Raw genomic sequence first — 24,289 nt, 5'->3', positions numbered from 1 at the left:
ATTTTATTTCAAAACAATAATCTTTGTTACAATATATAAATAATTCGTAATATTTATTTTTTTATTTTTTTGTATCTCAGGTGTATAGGCTAGTCTTTAATCGGAAGAATAAAGGTCGATAAAACAATACTATCCTATTTCTTTCCGCTTAAAATACTTAGTTTGATTTTTTTATTTCAGCTTTGAATTAGATTTCCAACATGGTGGGTATTTTAAGTTTTCTCCAAATAATTCAATATTATTTGGTGTTGTGTTGCATTAAAAAAATATATGTATCCCAGTTTTAGTAGATGAAAAGTGGATAGTTATTGCGTTCACAATTTTCATAATCGACTTCTAATTTCATGATATGTGAGTGTGAGCAATTTAATTTTTGTATGAAGATCTGTCTTTTTTATTGCAATTTGCAGAGTCATACTTAGATTCGTACATCAAACCACAGGAATCTGACATTCTAATCGTATATATATGCATACAGCATGCCGAACTAGATAATATAATAAAGAAAAGAACAGGAATGCAATGCCTGTTGAAGCCTCGATTTTACCTGCTCTCACTTCGGCTCGGTTTTTTTTTTTCTCAACAATTCGTAACGTCAAGCAATCAAACCCCTGTTGTGTCTGTCGATTCACTCACAGTCCACAGATAATAATCTTTTTTCTTCAATCTAGCCGTTTGATTTGCATAAATACTCCCCACAAAATGATATCATAGCCACTTGTTTCCAATATTTACATTATTTTCGTTCGTTGACGTTTGTCATTGAATCCATGCACTGACGTAACACAAAAAGACCTAACCAAAGTCTGAAGTCCCTATACTTCCGTCCTCAAAATCATGAATATTCACCTAAACCTGGCAGTAAATGTATATTTCAACCCTCTTCTTCGATTCTACACCCAAAAGTCAACAAAAATCGCCTTGCAAAAGGGGGAAAATGGAAAGGGAGAGAAAAACTAAAAATATCTTTGGCCCTTGTTGCTGCAATGGTCTAGTCACTGCGGATTGATTTTGTGTGACGTCAGCGCATGGATTCAATGACAGGCATTGCATTCCTGTTCTTTTTTTATTATATATTGTCTATTTTGGTATGGTCTATGCATATATACGGATAGAAGGTCAGATTCCTGTGATCTAACACTAGTAGAGACTTCTGGAGAAGTGAGGCTATTGCACTTTCGCAACTCTTAATCTTCTTGTTGTCGTAGAGACTTGAAATAACTAGTTAGATTTATATCTTTCTCTTTGACATGGCAGTAACACTGCATGCAAGAATAGAATGTCAAGTAGTTATATTGTCCTTTCGGTCATATTTTGCTCTAGTTTTTACAAGGTTTTTAAAAACATTTGATGACTTGCTAGGCTTGCAATCTTCTAAATTAGGATTTCTGTCTAGATTATAATGTTTCATATAAAAAATATTCTTACAAATACAGTACACATAATCCAAGGCCTGTCAATCAGCAGGCTGGTTTAGTAAGTATTTTAGTTTTAGAAATTAGAATGCGTGAAAACTTGGTAGCGTGATATTTTGGTCCCGCACAAACAACAGTTTAGATTCAGTCTGATGACTTTTCGGACATAGTTTGACGACTTTTTGGAATTACGTGGTTGTTTGGACTTCATAATAACATAAGTTAATGATAATAACTATGAATGATGAATAAATAAAACATTGTTGAAAATTTGTGTATATACTTCAAGTTCATAAAAGTATGCAATACCAAGGTTGTGGCGGTCAGAATTATCTGATTTTAATGAAACTTAAAGATGGGTTCCCGCATACAAACTGGGTGATTTAATGGTATATGGACTAAAATTAAAAACATATTCAAACAAATTAATTTGTCATAACTTTGCTGTAGTTTTTACAAGGTTTTTAAAAACATTTGATGACTTGCTAGGCTTGCAATCTTCTAAATTAGGATTTCTGTCTAGATTATAATGTTTCATATAAAAAATATTCTTACAAATACAGTACACATAATCCAAGGCCTGTCATTCAGCAGGCTGGTTTAGTAAGTATTTTAGTTTTAGAAATTAGAATGCGTGAAAACTTGGTAGCGTGATACTTTGGTCCCGCACAAACAACAGTTTAGATTCAGTCTGATGACTTTTCGTACATAGTTTGACGACTTTTTGGAATTACGTGGTTGTTTGGACTTCATAATAACATAAGTTAATGATAATAACGATGAATGATGAATAAATAAAACATTGTTGAAAATTTGTGTATATACTTCATAAAAGTATGTAATACCAAGGTTGTGGCGGTCAGAATTATCTGATTTTAATGAAACTTAAAGATGGGTTCCCGCATACAAACTGGGTGATTTAATGGTATATGGACTAAAATTAAAAACATATTCAAACAAATTAATTTGTCATAACTTTGCTTCAAATCCTTCTCAAACATTGTAATTGCGAAGGAATGTCCTGCTATAAAATTGGATCAAACCAGGTCATGTTTACGTCACGTGACTTACCTCTCTTGGAAGTCAGAGGAGAATTCATTGCATACATAAGACGATGTTGTCTTTTATCGCTTACTATTTATTACAAATATCGAATCCTAATTAAATTCTTGGATTATCCACTATCCGCGTCTTTTTCCTCCATTTTTATCTCAGCAAGTGTTGTACGTCTAACTCTTCATAAAGATTATCAATTTGTACATCAAGTGCTCAATGTTCGCGTGTGACCTTTGACATCACACGTGCAGAAATTCCTAATCATCGGGCTGTTGATTAGGGGAACCCTTACATTTTTGTCCTGTATACGCTCCATGAGTGTTTTTCGGGGAATCCAGTATTTTTCTAGTAGGATTGGATATCTCCATATATAGTCCATGTGACAGACCTGGGATTTTGGAACATCATTACCAATTCGATGAATAAATTCAACCATGATTTTCAGTTAGCCTGGTGGCTGAAGTGTTGAAATTTGGTTGATGGACTTCCGGGTTACTTTGCTAAATTGCATTTTGGCGGCCATCTTTAAAGATGGCCGCCGTTATTTCATTGAAATTGAGCGCATCGGGGAAACCTTCATAACTCCTGAAAAGATCGACCTATGGATATGGAATGTGGCTCACAATGTTCACAAGAAAATGCTTCCTCTGGTGCTATATGATACTTGTTGTTGAATGAATCATATATTTTCCAAATCAACAGATTATTCTGGAAAAAGCAACCTTTTGGCATTTTTATTTTCCCAGGTTTTCATGATTTAATTTATAAGTTTACTACCAAATCCTGTTCAGAGTAATTTTAGCCAAATTATGTGTGTGGTCTTCTTAAGTTATTCGATTAGCATAAATAAATACGCCCAGTGGTCCTCCCTATACAGCTGCGGTGGCCGCAAACTCAACAAAAGTCATAAGTAGACTGTCAAATTTAAAATGTTGAACGTCGGCCAGGCAGGGCACAAACTTAGTGAACTTTTAGCTAGTGTGTCACAATCGAAACGATATTTGGGGACGGGTTGTTTCTGTGTCAAAATTTGTCCCTAAAGACAATTTTGAGATTATGTCACTTCTGTGACGTCATTTTCGGTTGGGGTTCTGTCCGATGTCCAAAATGACCGCAAGGGAGCTAAAGATGATCCGAACAATTATAGACCAATCTCAATTCTCCCCACAATTTCAAAGATATTCGAAAGGCACTTGAGCACTCAAATTCAAACTTATTTGGAAACCTTCAATGTTCTTTATGCTTACCAAACTGGAATTAGATCAAATCATTCATGTGCTACTGCACCGATCCGAATGACAGATAATTGGCTTGATGCTATCGATAATGGTGCGATGAGTGGTATAGTGTATCTTGATTTTAGCAAAGCATTTGATCTCATTGATCATAAGCTTATTATTGAAAAACTACATCTTTATCGATTTGATAATAATTCACAAATTTTGATTGAATCATATCTTGACTCACGGAAGCAAAAAGTATGTTTAGGATCAATTACCTCCTCAATTACTACAGTCAAATGCGGGGTTCCACAAGGGTCGATCGTGGGTCCTCTCCTATTCCTTATTTTTATAAATGATTTCCCACTCAATATTGAATCAAGTCAGATAGATTTGTTTGCTGATGACAGTACCCTGCATTGTTCACACAAAGATATTTAATCCATCGCCAATAATCTCCAAAATTATCTCTATTTGGTTGCTAAATGGTGTGAAAACAATGGGATGGTAATCAATCCTTCGAAAACAAAATCAATGCTGATTTCATCAAAACACAAAAGAAATCAGAAAAACCTAACTTTATCACTCCATGGTGAGAAAATTGAGACGGTTACTACCGCAAAATTACTTGGAATTCAAATTGACCAAGACCTTAATTGGGAAGCACAGATAGCAGATATGTCTAAAAAACTTGCATCAAAAATATTTCTCCTAAATAAGATAAAAGATCATTTACCTTACGAGACAGGAATTTTGTTTTATAACAGTTACATACTACCAATATTTGATTATTGCTCTATTATTTGGGGAAATGCTACCAAAAGTAGATTAGACATTCTTTTAAAATTACAAAAGAGGGCAGCAAGAACTATTCTTGATGCACCGATTGAAACTCCGTCCACCTCTTTATTTACTAAACTCGGTTGGCTTACCCTTACACAGAGGATTCTTTACAATAAAATTGTCTTAGCATTCAAAATTATTACATTTAATATTCCACTTTATCTAAATTTCTATTTTATTGAAAAATCTCTTGTTTCCAAAACGGATATCTTGCTCCGTTCACAGACCAGTAAATCTCTTTTTCTTCAAAATTGCAAAACGGAATCCATGAAACGTACTTTTCATTATTCTGCATGTCTTTTATGGAACAATCTGCCTTTTGATATAAAGATGTGTAAAAATGTTGAAAATTTTAAGATTAAACTGAAAAGTCATTTATTTTGCACACTGAAGGAACCATAATATTCAACTGATGACATACTTATTATTTTTAACTTGCAACTGCATTCTATTTTATTTTGTGTGTAATTATAGTGTTCTTCCTATTTTCTACTTGTATAATGTATATGTTTTGAAGTTTGGGAGTGACTTATCAAACTTCCCACTTTAAAATGCTATTGCATTTCTAATGATTTTAAATTTATCCTGATATTACATGTATATATGTCTTTGTAGCTTAGGAGGGACCTATGGAAGATTAGTTTTTTTGCAAACTAAATACGTTGCCTCATTAAATAAAGTTATTATTATTATTATTATTATAGTATCATGCAAGGTAGGGCTTGTGATATATCATGTATAGGGTTTTCGTAGCCACTGAATTTAAAATTGAATTATTTATTGGAATTTTCGATGAAACGGAAAGGTTTGTTCCGCACAGGTATTAGCTTAGAAGGGACAAATACAATTTGTAGAACCAGATATTTGATGTTAGTGAACCCATTTTTTCTAGGACACCGGTTTCACACAAAATCTTATTTTTTATCCAGATGAACCTTCAGTATAATAATCTATATGCATACAAAGTTTATGAAAATACACATTCAAGCAGCATTTAATATGGTCTACCACCTGTAGGACACTCCCTTCAATTTAAAAATAAATTGTTTATTGGAATTTTCGATTAAACGTAAACTTTCTGTAAAATGTAAAATACTCGACTAATATACCAGTTGTAACATGTTTAACATCATATCTTTCCACGCGAATTAACAATAAATTGTTCATTCGATAAAACGGAAACATTTTTTATACTTGTAAAATAAATACCTATTGTGTATATGATACGTTGAAGTCTACCATGTAATACGGAAATTTGCAACACGTTTATAAGCACCATATCTTTCTACATGAACTAACAATAAATTGTCCATTGGATAAAAAGGAGACATTTTTTTTATATATATAACTGTAAAATAATATATGAATTATCGTTTTAACATCATATCTTTTGCCTCCCTTTTCAGGGATGGACACTCAAAAGGAGTATGGTAGTTTCGGGGGTCCCTAAACTAGTCAATGTTCTCGCGTAGTTATGAATTTATGTCGTTTTTGATGAATTATTAAGATATATGCATAAGCTAAAAACACCAGGATATACTCTAGAAAGTACCATTTAAATTACAGTCAGTTTTTTCAAAAGAAATTTCGAGTCTGGTTGTAGAGAACCCTGTCGTTCACCTCACGGAGAAAGATAAGCCTGTCCTATCCTAGGTATCATATGTGTAATTTTATGTCAACTTCACAATTGTTAGTATAAATATAACATTTACTTGACAATTATCACAATTTTCATCTGGCCTTAAAACATTTTAATTGGATTTGTGTTCCTGGTGTTATAAGCTTTCCAAATATGTATAGTTTGTTTAATAGGGAGGACCTTGTAGCGGAACTGTGTTTCTAAGCAAGCTAAAAATTTTGGTTGCAGGCCTACTAGACTATGCGACAAAAGTTGCCGGGCATAGAGGCGTTAATGTAAAAACGGACCACATTATTATTTCTGAACGAATAAGAGATCTTAAATTCTTAACAACTGGATATATCATAAATAATTCTCAATACGGCTTAAAATGGTGCAAAGGCATAGTAGATGAAATTAAAATGACTCACTATTTTGGTGAAATGTCTTGTGATCTGTGAGATCCAAAATAATCAATTCCATATTATGCCCCATTGTATTGTTTATGGGGGGGGGGGTCGCATAGGATGTGTCATTTTTAGCAGTATCATTAACATCATTTTCAGCATTATTTTTGAGTTTTTATTCATGTTCAGTGACTCTGAAAACCTTATAAAAGAGACATTATAAGCTATATAAAACAGTCATTCATGTTATGGAAATTCTGACCGCCATTTTGAATTTTCCCCATCTTGGATTTTTAAAACTCTTTGTTTAGATTAAACAAACATTGTGCAAGAGCTAAATCTGCCTATTGCAGGTCTTTCTTTAGGCCTGAAATGTTTTTTAAATTATTATTTAGACATTAATTAACTGACCCAGGCCATAATCAACTCTCGATGGCATCGGATTTCTCCGATATTAAATAAATTAGAACGTATCAGTCATAATTTGATTTAATCTAAAAATGGAGGAGCGAGACTTAGCTTCGAGCAACCAGTACAGTTGTTGAAATTATTGCACGTGTCTTGTCAAACCTTCAAAGGCTAATATCTTCGCTTGCAATAGAGTAATTTGAATGAAATTGTCAAATTATTCATTTTACATTATCTATTTTCGAACTATTGTAGCAAGAATGGCTAGCTCTTTATCTAAATCTTACGTAATGAATCTTTAATTGTAAGCTCATTGGATAGTACATGTCATATCAAACAATGAAATGACTATTATCTGACATATTGGCCATTTTAGGAAATTTTGTCGCCATTTTGAATTTCCGCCATCTTGGATCTGGGACACTCATATTTGAGATTATTTTTTATGATCAATGTTTCTGATATCTATTCAATCACTTAAGTTGACCAAACAGATAATTTGGCTTTTATGGGTCTGAACACGATTTGTTAGTAAACATACGAACAGACATGAAAAAAAAAATCGAAAATGTTGCTTTTTTCAGATTAATCTTTTATTTTAAAACTGATAGTATTGATTAAACAACATATATCATATACCAGCAGATGCAGAATTATATTATGAACATTTTGAGATATATTACATATCCATATAGGTGAAACTGTTGAGGAGTTATGAAGGCTTTCCCAACTCGCACTATTTCAAATAAGAAAAAAAATGGCGGCCATGTTTTTAAAGATGGCCACCAAACTGACATTTGGCAAAGTGACCCGGAAGTCCATCAACCAATTTTGGACACTTCAGACCTAAGGCTAACTGAAAATCATAGTTAAACCAATTCATCAAATTGGTAATGAATATCTGCCTGTCACATGGACTAATATACCAAAATTACCATACTTTTATTTGAAATAATCACCCGATAAATACTTTTCTGGGAACTCATCTTTAAAATATATGTTTATATCTCTTGTCATATTTCATGGAACCTAAACTGACACCTGTGGTAAATTTGTTATATTTCAGGCAAGAAGATATGATTCAAGAACAACAATTTTTTCCCCTGAAGGTCTGTATTTATTCAACTAGATAAGTAATTAAGTATACTGTGCCTGCTTGCATAATATTTTACACAGATTCTTTTTGTCCATGGCCTTTCAAAGAAAGCAGGGGACTATTAAAATGGGTTCATCTGTCTGTCTGTCCGTCCATCACACTTTTTGGGACACAATAACTCTCTTTCTAATTGAGCTAGAATATTCAAAACTTGGTGTAGGTGTTTATTAGGCCAATACCTTGATGGAGTTCAAAGATGAGCATTTTCTGCCTAGGGTAAGCAGAGATAAGCAATTTGATTGGTTGATGCTTAGGGACATAATTACTTTAGTTTTAATTAAGTGAGATTGGGGACACTTGGTGTATAGTTTTATCACATAATACCTTGAGTAAGTTCCATAAATAAGCATTTTCTGCTTATGGGTAAGCAGAGCAATAAGCAATTTGATTGGTCGAGACTTTGGAATACAACTCTCCTTCTAATTGAGGTAGAATGTTCATACTTGGTGTAGGCATTCATTAGGTGAATGCCTTGATGGAGTTAGATGATAAACATTGTCTGCTTACGGTAAGCAGAGATAAGCAATCTGATTGGTTGATGCTTTGGGGCACGATAACTTTGGTTTTAATTAAGTATAAGTGATGAAACTCTGAGTATAGATTTACTATATCATTACCTTGACTAAGTTTGTTGATAAGAATTTTCTGCTAAGGCTAAGGATCGATAAACAATTTGATTGGTCAAGACTTTGGAACATAACAACTCTGCTTTTGATTGAGGTAGAATGTTTAAACTTGATGTAGATGTTCTTTAGGTGAATATCTTGACTGAGTTCAATGATTAACATTTCGAGCTAAAACTAAGCAGAGCTAAGCAATTTCATTGGTGGATGCTTTAGGACAAGGTAAAACTTTGATTCTATCTGATGAAACTTAGTGTATAGGTGATAATTTGTTTGATTGCTTGATACTTTTGAAAAAAATAAATGTGCGATTAATGAATATATGTCATCTATTTATTTTGGGATTTCGGTGGGGGACATCAGCCTCACTTTTGGCTTGTTTTATTTCTTTCCGTGTCATTTTAATTCACAGACAGGCTTCTCAGGCACCTTGCACAAGTAGCAAAGTTAAAGATGCATTATGTAAGATGTAGATAAAGAGCTGTATTCAAAAATGGATAATGCAAGATGAATGTATTGAAAATTTCATTCAAATTGCTGTATTCTGAACGAAGTTATCATTGTTTGGAATTTTGACAATACGTGGCATAGATTGTTTATTACTTGTTGTTCCAAGACTTAGCCTCACCCCTCTATATTTAAAATAAATCATTTAATGGCCACAGCTTTCTATTCTACTTACAATCAGAACCATCCAATGGCCCAGAAAGTTGTTTATGGGCTTGTCAAGTTAATAAATGTTTTAAAAATAGTTTATATTTTATATAACATTTGCAGCCAAAATAAAGTCTGCAATAGGCAGATTTAGCTCTTGCGTAATGCATCAAACCACAGTAAAATCGCCCCAAGCTTTAACAGTCAAAATGTAATGGAAAGATAACTGTACAAAACATGTTGGAAATTTACAATAACAAAATTTAAAGTTTTGAAAAATTCTGTTGAATACATTGTGAGGTATTGTGTTCACAATATTTTATAAATTGGAATGTAAATAAGAGAATAATTCTGTTATTTGTGCTAGAAAAATTCAGAATTTGGATGGTTCTGCATAGGCCAAATGAACTACATGTAACTCTGTATTTATAAAACATTTCATTGAGAGCTTTGTCCTGAATCCTGTTCTCAAGTTTTGAAAATAAAAATATGGTCAAAAACGTAACTCGGAAAACACATTTGAATTTTACTATCCCACATGGTTCTTTCTTATGCCTTAATAAATAATCCCAAAAAGTTTTTAAAACAATTCTATCAAGAAACCTTGAGCACCTGTATCAAGATTTCATGGATTTTGAACCTACAATATGAAATCGATAAACTTCTGAATTTGAATAGGGGTCTTCCTTTTGACACACAATCCTTATAGAAACCTTACCTGTAGTTTTCACAATAAAAATCCTAACCAAATTTTAATGCACAAACACATTAATGTAATGTCAAATTGTTACTATTCATTGATTATACAGGGCGTCTTTACCAAGTGGAATATGCAATGGAAGCCATTGGTCATGCTGGTACCTGCCTTGGTATTTTAGCCAAAGATGGGGTTCTCTTAGCAGCAGAGAGAAGAAACACCAATAAACTTCTTGATGAAGTCTCATTTTCAGAAAAAATATACAAATTATATGAGTAAGTATTAATTTTAAAAACTATTTTCTTACAATTTGTATTCAAATCAACATTGTTTTAGACTATGTACTGAGTGATAGATGCTAACCCCCCAAATTCTTTGCATAAAGAAATTATTGATACCCAAAAGGCATCTGTTGTTCATACTTCATACATATTGATATATTTATTTAGTTCCTGTAAATTTGAGTTGAATTGCTGTTAATTAATGACTTAATAATAAAAAGCACATGAACTGGACTTCTGTAAGTGATCACATGCAAACCATATATTGTCCAATTTGGATACAATCTGATTAAAATACAGATCTATATCTTGTTTCGTTTTTTTTATACTTTCGATGGCCTACACTACATGAAGATCTGTCGGTTGTAGCGATAGGTCGCATCAGAGGTCATACGAGCGGCTTTTGATCTTAGGACGTCAGACATTTGATTAACTAATCAGCATTGATGTTACATGTACATGTACTAGTGGATTACCCACAGTTTCATGCAAAACATGTCTAAAACTTGCCGTAACAGACTCGTTTCATTGGCTAATCCTTCATATCATTCAGAACTCGTCAATGATAACAACACTTCCAGATCCTCCTAGTGTAGTAAAGACAAGTAAAACGAAATTTTGAACTATAAAAACGAAACGAAATAGGATCTGTGTTTTAATCAGTTTGATTTGGATAATTAGTAGTAGAAACTCATTGATTTTTCGAAAAACAGCAATTATCATGAAAACTATTATCGTGGTCTAGAGTTTGTGTTTCGATCCCTGGTGTGAGCATAGATGGCTTGGAGATAGGAGCACTTTCTCAACCTAGTGGGTTTACACGTGCACGTGCACAAAGCACAATAAAAAAATAAGACAACTTGTCTGTGATATCACCATCAGTGGAAGCAGACATTAAAAACTAATAGGAGAAGAACTTATTAATGCACATGCAAAAAGCATATCCTTGGCTATCAATTCAGAGTCAATTATACGTACAGCTACAATCGATTCACACATAAATCATTAACAGTTTTTAACAAATGTAGCCAATTGGGAAAATCCTATACATGGGTTTGAAAATTTGGCTACTTTCACACTTCACAGTCTAATTTAAATTATACAAACATTTTTAAGTACAGGTTACCTTGATCTAAGGACAATTGTTTATGACAGTAATTGCCTATTGCAAAGCTTTGAATTTGATTATCAAGACTTTTGATCTGCTGTATAACCAAAGTTGAAGATATTATTATGCTTTCATCACAGGCCTAAAACATGCTTTCCTTTAACATGTCTTCTTTTAATGACCAATCAAATAATCGGAATTGAATTGCTCTTTTCAATGACACTTTTATTACTTTTAAGTAAGATAGTACTGTCTTGAAGAAAAGACTATACATGTGCCTACTCAATGTGTATTTGAGATTCATAAATATTTGTAATAATAGTCTTTCAAATTTTACTTGGCTTAACCCAGGGTTAGAAATTTGTTGGTTTTTTTATGAGAATCTAAGAGGATCCTCTGAATCTTAATTAATAATACTGTCTAAAAAACAAAATTGTGTTTATTGTGTTAATCTAAAAAACCATAATGTAACAATGTCAACATCCGAAAAATTAAATTGATAACTGCACAAAGTATTATAATAAAGGAATATAGTTTACATGTATGTCCGCACCAATGAAAGTGAAAAAAAAAAGAGCAAGTGACAGACCTTGACAGTGACAGAATATAATTGGAATGACCCAATATAACCCCATTATATTGATGGGAAACCAGCGGAATCAAATCGCTCGAAAAGATAAAATGGAACCCAAAATTATTTCGTTTCATGTTTGGCCTGCTACAGCAGTTTTTTTAAAATATTATTTTAAGAGGGTTTAAAATAAATGCTCTACTTCTACATGACGCTGTTTTGTGATCGGGGAATTTTTCACACAATTCATTACATAACATAAACACAAAAGCAAAAGACAATAGCCGGCCAGAAACTCGACAAAATTATAAGTGAGGTAAACAGTAAAACAAATATTTTATTTTCTTATACATGTAGTATTCTATAAAGTACCGGTAGGTCATACAAATTTGATTCTAAACACCCTGACTGACATTCAATAGTCGGATTCAATAATTCTCAGAGATTATTTTTTTCTATAAAAATTTTACGCAAATCCTTGTAGATTTGCAGCGTAAGCTCTTGCGAGAATCCTTTTGCCAATTAGATTTTCAGAGATTCGCGTGAATTTATAGCCCTGTAACCTGCAGTTAGAAATACTGAAAGCTCTTATTACCCTTTGGACGAAAATTTTATTAACAAAATTTTTAAAGTGTTAAGTAAGTATCATCATATTCTTACAATATCTATTTTTTGCATTTTGTAGTGATATGGCTTGTAGTGTAGCAGGAATTACAGCTGATGCTAATGTGTTGACCAATGATCTAAGACTTATAGCTCAACGGTAAACTTACATATATACAAAATATTTGAGGAGTGACTTCTATGTTTGTTTCCAACTATGATCTTTATACTCTGCATTTGTAATTCAGTTTAATGTGATTGGTGGACAGATTCTAAAATTTACACCTTTACATAGTAATGTATTTGTGTGATCTTTGGGATGGCTGACAGAGTGACAGTCCTCACATCTACTCACTCTTAAAGCAGTTATGATACATCATGTATCATGATATTTTGCTCCTCGATACCAGATACAAAAGTATTCTTTCACAGTCTGCAGGGTTTATTCTAGGTGTTCTTTTGATACAGTAAACAGGTGATCAAATTCAAAAATAAACATGCTTAGATTTGTGATTAAATTGATTAGGTTTAAGTATTCACCATATTGCAGGAAATGGATTGTCACAAATAGTTTTAACCTCAGACCCCACTCCCAGAAAAATATCCATGCGATTGATTACACTTTTAACAATTATAGTAGAGATACAACCCCTCACAATAGTAGCTATAAATTATATGAAGTGACTTTTTCATCAAAGATAATCAGAGCAAATTTAATGTTTTCATCTCCAAGAAAGTGTCACAGCTTACATGCCATTTCTGAAGCTTCCTTACACATGTAAATAATATAAAAAGAAAACACAGTCATAATATGATTGCAGTCCAATATATCCAGTATTACTTTGCTGCTTGTAGGCAGTGGTGGTCCCAGAGTTATGCCAAAGTTTCCTCCTCCTACCTTATTGTAGGAAACCAGGCATTTACCAATCAATCGTTCTTGACCAAATCCTTAAATAAAGTTACAAACTTACAGGTATGTCTGTGATATTTATACAACATTTCAAACTGGCAAATACATGTAGCTATTTTTTTTTTCAATATCTTTTATTTTTATTTTATATAAGGTATACTTTACAATATCAAGAACCAATACCATGTGAACAACTTGTCAGTTCTCTTTGTGATATCAAACAAGTCTACACACAATTTGGAGGTACTGTTGATACATCATTTATGAGTACCATATGTTTTGATTGTTGATGAGTAATTACTTCTGTTGCATCTCATTTTATTTGTACTCCCACATATATTGTTTTCATTTTAAAATTTAAGAGATGGATAAGGACACCGTAGAACCATTGTCTTTCAATCTGACTGTCCACATAGCTAAGTTTGATTGCTTGATACTTTATAAAAAGATAATGTGCAAATAATTAATAAGTGTCATCTATTCATTTTTGGATGAGGGTGAGAGTGTTCAAGTGGTTATGAGACAACATACTACGGTCAATGTTTTCAAAACATTCATACAGTTGTTGGTGGGTGTGTCTTTCATTGGCTGGAGAGCTATCTTAAGTGGGGTGGACAACTTTACAACCAATGGAGCTATTGGGTACGGCTCAAAGAAGACCCTAAAATAAATAGTTTGTGACAGACATTTGCTTATAATTCAGGCAGTCCTGCATTTATTTATATCCTCTGAAAAACTTTAACCCACTAAGTGACTAACTTAATTAATATTTCCCAGATTAAAAGAAGCTTATTGCACTGAATTCTATGGATGTGGCTTATTTCTAGGTAAAAGGCCATTTGGTGTGTCATTATTATATATGGGATGGGATCGACATTATGGTTTTCAATTATATCAAAGTGATCCAAGTGGTAACTATGGTGGATGGAAAGCAACATGTATTGGTAACAATAGCGCTGTAAGTATAACTACTCACAGGCATGATCAAGTTCCTTGCTTTTAACTCAATCCTGTTAAATTAGACAATTATTTCATTGGAAGTGGTTATGACTATGAGGTGTTTCATTGTATCAGTGGATAAATGCAAAGAAACACTTCATTCCATTTGGCTACAATATGAGTTCTTATCTTTTAAATTATACAGTACAATCCCATTTTACATGCAAAATATTCTGTGCATGATTTGCCATTCTTCAGCCAGGATGTAGAAGTGAACTAAATCAATCAAAATTTATTTCATTGCTTTATATTTCACCTTAGATGTATGTAGAAACCTTTTAACACAGTGGAAACCTCATTTATCTATGTAGTATGTATTCCAGTCCGTAGGGAGACAATAAGTTGCCCTTTGGGTTGTTGCCCTTTAACTTTAAACAATATCTTCCTGAAACCAATATTGAAAGTACCGTATTATTACTCATCATATTATGGTCTGGGAGCCAAGTGAGATTTAATCAAAATATTGATTTTGGAAAGGCAAGTCTAAAGTTTTGTAACATGTGCATATATCTTGGAGCGCTCCCTCTAACCCTTCCAAATTTAACTGACGTTAAAATTCAATGTCCAGCCACAATTTCCTTGCAGACTTTTCATACTTAACATTAAGAATGCATGACTTAAGAGCATAAAATGTTGTTCTAATACTACCTAAGAGCTTAATTAATTAGCCCTAATTAGTGACCATAGTTAAAATTTAGAGTCCATAACTGAAACAAAGCCTAAAAGCTAGCTAACCAAGTCAGGAAACCAAAAATATTACTTAAGAGCAATAAAAGTTGAACAAACCTTGCATAAGACTGGTTCAAAGGTGTCAAAGGTCTGTCACTAATTAGTTCAAAGGTGACAAAGGTCAATTTTTGGGTCACATAAAAATGACATTTGCGCGGATTTGATCAAATTGTCTTGTCCAGGATTATTTTTCTTTCTAACACCATTTCTATGAGTTTCACTCCACACAATGACTGCTTAAGAGCATAAAATGCTGTACTAATGCTGCTTAAGAGCTAATTAATTAGCACTAATTTGTAACTGTAGCTAAAAGGTCAAAGGTCACCGTAATTAAAATTGAAGAGTCCATAGCTGAAACAAAGCATTAAAGCTACATGTAGCTCAACAAGTCAGGAAGCCAAAAATATCACTTAAAAGCAACAAAAGTTAAACAAATTTGGCTTAAGAATTTGGGCATCATTATGACCAATCAACCAATCAAATTGCTTATCTCTGCTTGCCCTAAAGAGACTACGAAGACCTATGCATTCAGCTAATGCTACACAAGTGTTAATTAATTAGCACCAATTAGTGACTAATTAAACTTTATATTCCATAACTAAAAAAATGAAAATTAAATGAAATGAAATAAAATGGGGTTTAACGTCCTATTATTCTGCTCCTAAACTGGGCTAATGAAGACGGGCATATGCCATACAGTGTGCTATGAACTGAAACAAGGCCTAAAAGCTAACCAAGTCAGGAAACCAAAAATATCACTTAAGAGCGATGAAAGTTGAACAAACTTTCCTTAAGACTGGTTCAAAGGCGGCAAAGGTCAAATTTTGGGCAACATGTCTAATCAACCAATGAATTGCTTATCTCTGCTGATCCTAAACATAAAATGCTCATCATCGAACTCCATCAAGGCATTCATCTAATAAACACCCACACCAAGTCTATTGTGTCCCAAAAGGCTTGACGAACAGACAGACGGACAGGCATATTTTAATAGTCCCCTGCTTTCTTCTAAAGTCGGGTGACAATAATGTTGATGTCAGCAATAATTATGCAAGGAATTGTAAAAATGAAGGAGACTAAACTTCCTTTTAGGCATTATTGGATTTAAAGGAGTAATTCCAGATACAGTTCAGTGAGTGAACTTGTTAAAGGGTGTGGGTATTGCTTTATACAGTTATGCATTGTACATCTCTTTAATAACTTTACGTATGTTAAGCTGCACGTGAGACATTGCACTGTGGGGGAATACCAGGGAAGACAGTGTTCGTCGTCTGTCGCCTTTTGTTGGCCTTTGTCGTATATATGTGTGTCATGAACTGTTGATAACTGTTAATCTGTTTGTCAGATGTTTGACATTATTATAATATGCCTTCTCATTTGATGACAATTGGTGGCAGAGGAAAAAATGGTGCAGTTGATAGTGATGTGATTACCGTACATCCCTGTGTAAACTGTTCCATATCATTCATGTATTTTTGTGACCTGTTTGTCGACTGGTGTGGTTTCGAATCCCCGGTTGTACGTGACAAGGAGTAGGGTCGCCTGTCCAACCTCGTGGGTTTTCTCCGGGTCCTCCGGTTTCCTCCCACTGCTAAAGACCCCTATGCGCAAGCGAATTGTTGAAATAAAATTAAACCATACGTTAGTCGCAAAATGACCTAGTTTGTGTCGAGTGGACGTTAAACCCCATTTCTCTCTCTCTCTCTTGTGACCTGTTTGTGATCTCTATTATCATGGTGTGTGGTAGTACTATGAAGATGCCAATGTTTGACCCAAAGGTGATGTCTTTTTATCAGTATATCAGAATTTTGATTGGACTGCTGATCAGAAAATGAGAAATTTTGTTATGATTTACCTGCATCGAATAAGCGGTCTTATTCTGTTATGAAGAATAAATTGATTAAAGAAATTGACAGAACTGATGAACGATGTCAGTCCGTAGCTTCATATTTTTATAAGTTGGTACAACGTTCTACAGAATCCATTGATGATTTCGCTCATTGCTTAAAGAGAAAATGTGATGAAGCCTATTCAAGTTTCTCTAAAGCTAACAGATCAGAGTTATGTGCTTAACGCTTTTCTGAAGGGCTACACAGTTCGCATGTCAAGGAACAATTAAACATAGTGATTTGTCAAAAGCCAAAAATTCCTCATTTTGAATATTTAGTTGATATAGCTCGACGTCTGACAGATAGTAATAGTCTTCGTTCTGCAGATAAACAAGAGTCAGTTTTTCGTATTGTCCGGTGTCATTATTGTAAGAAATTAGGACATACCGTTAATCGTTGTCATAAACGTAAAGAAGAAAATTCAAAACTAAAGCTAATAAATAAGATTGGGTTAAGACAGTCAAGTGTTATAACTGTTCACAACGAGGACATTTATCGAAAACATGCCCTCAAGGCCATTACAAATCGAACCATAATAAAATTTGTGGTGTAAGTGGTTTTGAATCAAAGAAGTTGAAATCGGTAAACTTTCCACTCAAGCGATTGTTGACTTTGGTGCATCTGTGTCATGTATCTGTGCCATTACTTAATTCATCATTTCCGCATGGTTTTGACTTAGAAAAGTGTACATCCAAGTTAACTATCTTAGGTTTTGTGAATACCTTTATACGTCTAGATTGTCATACCATACCATGTTGTTCACATGTATTAGATACACCATGTGATAATTTTCTAATTGGTTGGGACATAATGAGTTAATTTGATAAATTTACAATAACACCCTCTAACAATGATTTTAAATTTGGTAGTTTATTGGTGCAAGATTCTGACTCAATTTCAAATGTTCGTATTGTGAATACTACTATTAATCCTCCACGATCACAGATGATATTAAGAGTTCGTCTCAATGCTGATAGTTTGTCAACAAGTAATACTGTGTTTCTTGAGCGGTCTGATATTTTTGAGGAAAAAACTGGCTTATTAGTTGGTCGTAGTGTGTCTATGAAGGAAAATCCAAGTGTTTTGATTATGAATCCTGAGTATATTAGTAAAACTGTTTATAGTTCACAACAAGTTGGTATTGCTACAGATTTTAAAGACATTGGTAATGTTATTGACACTGATAAATCTGTTCAAAATCTTAACACTAATGATAATATTTGAAACATTGGTTCTATATAGGTGATGAAACCAAAACTAAACTGTTAAAACTGCTATACAGTTATAAATCAGATGTGTTTTCTGGTTTAGGCTGTGCTAAAAACTTTGAATATAATCTTTGCTTGAAAAGTAATGCTGATTTATCCAAAGTCAAGTTTCATAGACTTTGCTTTCATCACAATTTTATCAAATCCACTCAAACCTTATTATGTGACCCAAAATTTGACCTTGGACACAGGAGCCAGTCTTAAGCAAGGTCTGTTCAACTTTTGTCACTTTTAAGTGATATTTTTGATTTCATGACTTGGTTAGCTAGCTTTTAGGTTTTTTTTCAGTTATGGACTCTAAATTTTAATTTTAATTAGCTCTTATGTAACATTAGTACAGCATTTAAGCAGTCATTGTGTGGAGTGAAACTCATAGATAGAAATGGTGTTAGAAAGAAAAATAATCCCCCACAAGACAATTTAATTAAATCCACTCAAACCTCATCATGTGACCCAAAATTTGACCTTTGAGCAAGGTTTGTTCAACTTTTGTCGCTTTTAAGTAATATTTTTGATTTCTTGACTTAGCTAGCTACATGTAGTTATGGACTCTTAAATTTTAATTATGGTCACTAATTAGTGCTAATTAATTAAGCTCTTAAGTAGTATTAGAACAACATTTTATGCTCTAAGTCATGCATTCTGTTTCTTAGTGTTAAGTATGAGACGATTTTCAAGAAAATTGTGGATGGACATTAAATTTTAACTCTTAATAAATTTGGGAGGGTCAGGGGAGCACTCCCAGGTATATGCACAGGTTACAAAACTTAAGACTTGTCAGATCTAGGGGTTAAATATGTGTTGTAGACCTCAAACCTTTTGGACTCAATATTTTGATTAAATCTCACTGCACTGGGTTCCCGGGTTAATGTTACTATGTCCAATCTGTGAATAATATCAAAACTGACACAGTTATATGGGACAACAATCATTGGTTTGTGAATAATATATTTTATAGAATGCTGTATCTATGTTAAAACAAGAATACAAAGAAGGAGAAACTTCTCTACAAGAAGCATTGGCACTTGCTGTCAAAGTATTAAGCAAAACATTAGATATGACAAAATTGACCCCTGACAAAGGTTAGTATATTTCAAATGGGTTAAATATGAGTCGATATCTCGAGACAATAGATGTAAAACCTGTCATTTCTTCTCGTTATTCATAAATTTGCTTACTAAATGCTACTTGGATTTCATTGAATTATCTGTATAGCAGATTTTTATTGGTAGATGCATTACTAGATGTGCAGTATAAAATAATGTTTTTAGACCATAGTGCGGTGAAGTAAACAAACTATAAATAAAAGAAATGTTTATATCATTTGAGTGTAGGCATATTGGGTTGTCAACTTGTCTGTATAGTCATGAAACATTGACTTGTTAATGAAATAGAGGCTACAATTTTATAGCTGGATGATGAACCTTATTGATCTCAAATTTGGTGAGAAGCTTTTTGAATGAAGCTCCTATTATCAGCATTATGGGACTTTCTGTTCCAGAGATATATTTATTATGTGTCCTTGAAAGCATAAAGAATTCTTATCATACTTGGTCAACATCCATAATTACTGTGTTGGCGTATTTCCAAGCTTGGCATGGCTATCTTAATTAACGTTAGACTGCTTGGATTTGTGCAAAATATACTATTCAAAAAAAGTAGGGGATATTTGATTTTGGGGGCATAATACTAAAATATGCAAATGACTACGAAAAAAGTCACTATAGAACCTAACAGAAGAAACATTTCCAGTTACCTGTGACGCCCAAACGCACCAATAGCTACCGCATGGAATGCAGGTGATGCTTGGGATCATCATGGGGGTCCAACCCAAGATTTGCACGACTCTGACTTTGAATGTTACAGTCATTGTGGCATTGAATTCCAGGGTGGAAACATCAGTTTAATTGTTTTAGTGACCAGAAAACAAATTTTGATATGCGTCGGCTTACCCAAAATGAAAGGTTACGTGCCCTTGGCATGCTACAGATCGGCACAACACAGGCGGTTGTGGCGCGGACGATGAATGTTTCTCAGTCTGTCATAAGCAGGCTATGGTCCAGATACCGTGATACACAATCTGTACAGGACAGACCACACTCAGGTCGACCAAGGGCGACAACTCAAGCCCAGGATCGATTTATCCGTACCTTGGCCTTGAGAAATCGTGTCATCACAGCAAATCAGATCAAACAGACACTGGTGTGAGAATGAGTGGCCAGACGATTCGGAATCGACTGCATAGGGGTCACCTTCGCGCCCGACGTCCTCGCGTGATCCCTTGTTTGAGAGATCATCACATTCAGGCAAGACGTCGTTGGTGTAGGGATCGTCAACACTGGGATAATCGACGCTGGAGCAATGTGATGTTTTCAGATGAGTCAAGGTTCACTGTTGATTTTTTGGACAGACGTAGGAGGGTGTGGCGTCGTCGAAACGAGCGCTTCCAAGACGTTAACGTCATCAGACATGATCGATTTGGGGGTGGTTCTGTTATGGTGTGGGGAGGCATCACTGTTGCTGGAAGAACGGCTTTACATGTTGTTGCAGGGCGTGTTACAGGCCAGTACTACCGGGACAACATCTTGGCAGTCCGTGTTGTGCCGTTCGCACAACGTCATGACCGCCGTTTCATCTTCCAGGATGACAACGCAAAATGTCACAGGGCCAGATTCGTTACAGGTTACCTCCAACAACAGAACATCACCACATTACCTTGGCCAGCACTGAGTCCCGACCTCTCCCCCATCGAGCATGTCTGGGACATGCTTGGACAGAGGTTACGTCAACGTCAACAACGTCCTGCCAATGTCCAAGAACTTGCTGCTGCGTTGCAACAGGAATGGGACAATCTGGACCAAAATGACCTTAGACGTCTCATTAGGAGTATGCCACGTCGGATCAATGCTTGTTTGGCAAACAGAGGAGGATTTACCCGTTACTGACTTGGTTGTGATGCTGTGGTAACTTTGCTGTTTGACCCCGGGTATCATTTTACCCTTATAATGGTCAGTCTGTGCCTTACTTAGTCTAACGATCATTTGGAATAAATCGATGAATGTGAACTTCATTTCATTTTGTCATTTGTTTCTTCGTCAGTTTCATTAGGTGACTTTAATAACACTTAAAAATCAAATATCCCCTACTTTTTTTGAATAGTATATATAAAATGTCCAAATTTGATGAAATGAAGCAGTCTTGTGAATCATTACTTCAATTGATTTGAATATTTAACAAACATTAAGATGCATGTAAAGCAAGACTATTTATGAGCCATGTCTTATAATCTATTATAACTGATTATCCAATTTGATGGTTTTAAATTTCAGTTGAAATTGCAACATTGACTAGAGAGAACGGTAAAACTAAGATAGGAGTTTTAGGTGTGAATGAAGTTGAAAAGTTGATCAAAGTATATCAGGAGGAGGAAGCTAAAATTGAAGCAGAGAAAAAGAAAGAGGCTGAAAAGAAGAAAAGTTCATCATGAAGTCACTAGTTAATTTATCCTTTCGTATAAGTGCTCTCCATTTTTTGGTCCATAAACATCTTTATTGTCACATGTGAAAATAGAACTACAAAATAAAAATGTTAAATTTTGACATTAGCCTGTTTGTAAGTGGACACAGAAAATGTCCTACCCTAAACCACTTAATTGATTTCAACCAGATTTTGTTAGGTATGTGCTTCGCTGTGCTTATTCACTTAGTTCAAATTAAGTTTATATATTTTCGACTATTCCTAAATCTTAAACAAAATATGACCAGTGGCTACCAGGCAGGATACGCCCATATTTTGCAAGAGATGGATAGAGAACAAGCTAAACAAAAAGAGATTTTTCGTACAATCATGGGCCATAATTCAGGAAGTTACGATCTGATATGCACGAATTTTAAAAAGAACCAAGACCTTTGGGTTATAAACATGTATTTCAAGCAAGTTTCATCAAAATCGGATCAAAATTATGACCTCTAGAGGGTCCAAAACCTTGATAAAGTTAATATCCAAAAATGAAATGAAATGGGGTTTAACATCCTACTGTTCTGCTCCTAACCTGGGCTAATGTGCTATGAGGGAAATTTTGCCCGGGGCAGCGGCACTATCGCCTACTCTTATATCGAATTCCAACTGCCAAGGGATCTTTTACGTGCATTCCAATGTATACACGGGACCTCAGTTTTTCATCTCATTCGAAGGACTAGACAGCTGTCCTTGTCAGGCCCTCCGTCCTGCATCACTGACAAGTGGGAACCATGCCCGAAAATCTGGATGAACTTTCTCGGCCTATGCAGGGATCAAACACCCGACCTCCAGGCTAGCGAGCCAGCGCCTTACCCACTTAGCCACGTGATCCCCCCAAAAAATATCCGATTGACTTTAAATTTATACAGTGCTTAAGGTCATGAGACAAAGAGTTATGGCCCTTGATCACTTTGAAAAATCTTGTGGACGGATCTAGAGGATCTAGAGGCTAAAGTTAATATCCGATTGACTTCAGATTGATACACAGAGTTTAAGGTCTTGAGACCAACAAGTATATTGATTTTCGATGAATTTTGATAACTTGAACAGCTAAATCCATGATGTTAAAAGTTTGGTATACTAAACGTTAGCATGGGGCAGAACTTTATAAAAACCAAACAAATTCTAATGGTTTTCTGATAATTACTTAATAAGTTGTTACTCTTAATCAGATTTTAATGTATTATAAATGTTTCATTACCGAAAAAAGTAAAAATATGCGACAACTCTTGTTGACTGCCCGAACGATATAGCTGCTGTGGGTGTATGTTTCGTTGCCTGGCAACCTATCTTTACACTATTTGCGACTTGCGTACAAGGGGCAGCCATTTTGTCCATCAGTTTTGGTCCGATTTTCACAAAATTCGAACTCCAGCGTCGTTACAGTGTAACAGTACTATATTTTTTTAAATCAGATAATAATTGTGACCTCTAAATGGACCACAAGCTAAAAACGTGAATTTTCGTATAATCAGGGGCCATAATTCAGGAAGTTACGATCTGATATACGCAAATATCGAAAGGAACCAAGATCTTTGGGTTATAAACGTGGTTTTTCATACAATCAGGGGCCATAATCCATGAAGTTATGATCCGATATATGGACTAAGACTAGTAATTATTTCCCCTTATTTCATGATGGACGAATGTAGTGGAGTTATAGACAATTTTTCCCTTAATTTTTTTCTCCCCTCTTCCTGCATTTTTGGGTTGACTTTTTGGTCTAGAATAGGAGAAAAGGGATCAAATTTGCAATTTTATAGCAGTTTTGGGTAATACTGATGATATTACAGCGGAGGGATAGGGGGTGTAAAATGTCTTTCTGCCGAGCAATCATTGTATCGGAAGTGAGATTTTCACCCCAGTCAACTTCAAATCCCCGTAGCAAAAAATCTAAACGGTCAACCCCCTACAAGTTTATGATGAGGAGATTGCCAAATGTGGTCCCCATTGTGCCTATAAAGATTGGAACCAACGGAATGTTGAGCAAAAAGCTACAGCCTGTGATGTTACAGCCATTTAACATTGAAGTCAATGGGCAAATAATTACTAGTCTGAGTCCATATGCCAATATTAAAAGGAACCAAGATCTTTGGGAGATAGACCTATATTAAGTTTCGTCAAAATCAAATAAAAATTGTGACCTGTAGTGTGTCCACAAACAAATTGTGGACGGATGGACAGGGGCGACGACAATATACGTCCACATGAAAATGTGGGCATATAAAAAATAGGAATGGGTCTTGGTTTTGCATATTAGAAATGTTAAGATTCAAGATGGGCACAATAACATATTTGGACTGAGGAAGTGGGCC

General features: G+C 34.5%; 1 protein-coding gene across 1 annotated transcript; it reads left to right on the top strand.

Annotated features, from left to right (window-relative positions):
* Positions 1–136: 136 nt before the first annotated feature.
* LOC126818808 (proteasome subunit alpha type-4) lies at positions 137–22,054 on the top strand. Its single transcript, XM_050546394.1, has 8 exons — positions 137–203; positions 8,034–8,076; positions 10,210–10,372; positions 12,743–12,820; positions 13,725–13,813; positions 14,398–14,528; positions 19,414–19,537; positions 21,785–22,054. Exons 1-8 carry the CDS (start codon positions 201–203, stop codon positions 21,940–21,942), a joined length of 789 nt encoding a protein of 262 aa, XP_050402351.1. The 5' UTR covers positions 137–200; the 3' UTR covers positions 21,943–22,054.
* Positions 22,055–24,289: the final 2,235 nt, after the last annotated feature.

The sequence above is a fragment of the Patella vulgata genome, chromosome 4 (assembly GCF_932274485.2).
Source record: "Patella vulgata chromosome 4, xgPatVulg1.2, whole genome shotgun sequence".
NCBI lineage: Eukaryota > Metazoa > Mollusca > Gastropoda > Patellidae > Patella > Patella vulgata.
Note: the sequence above shows the minus strand (reverse complement) of the source record. Positions and strands in the feature narration are given on the sequence as shown.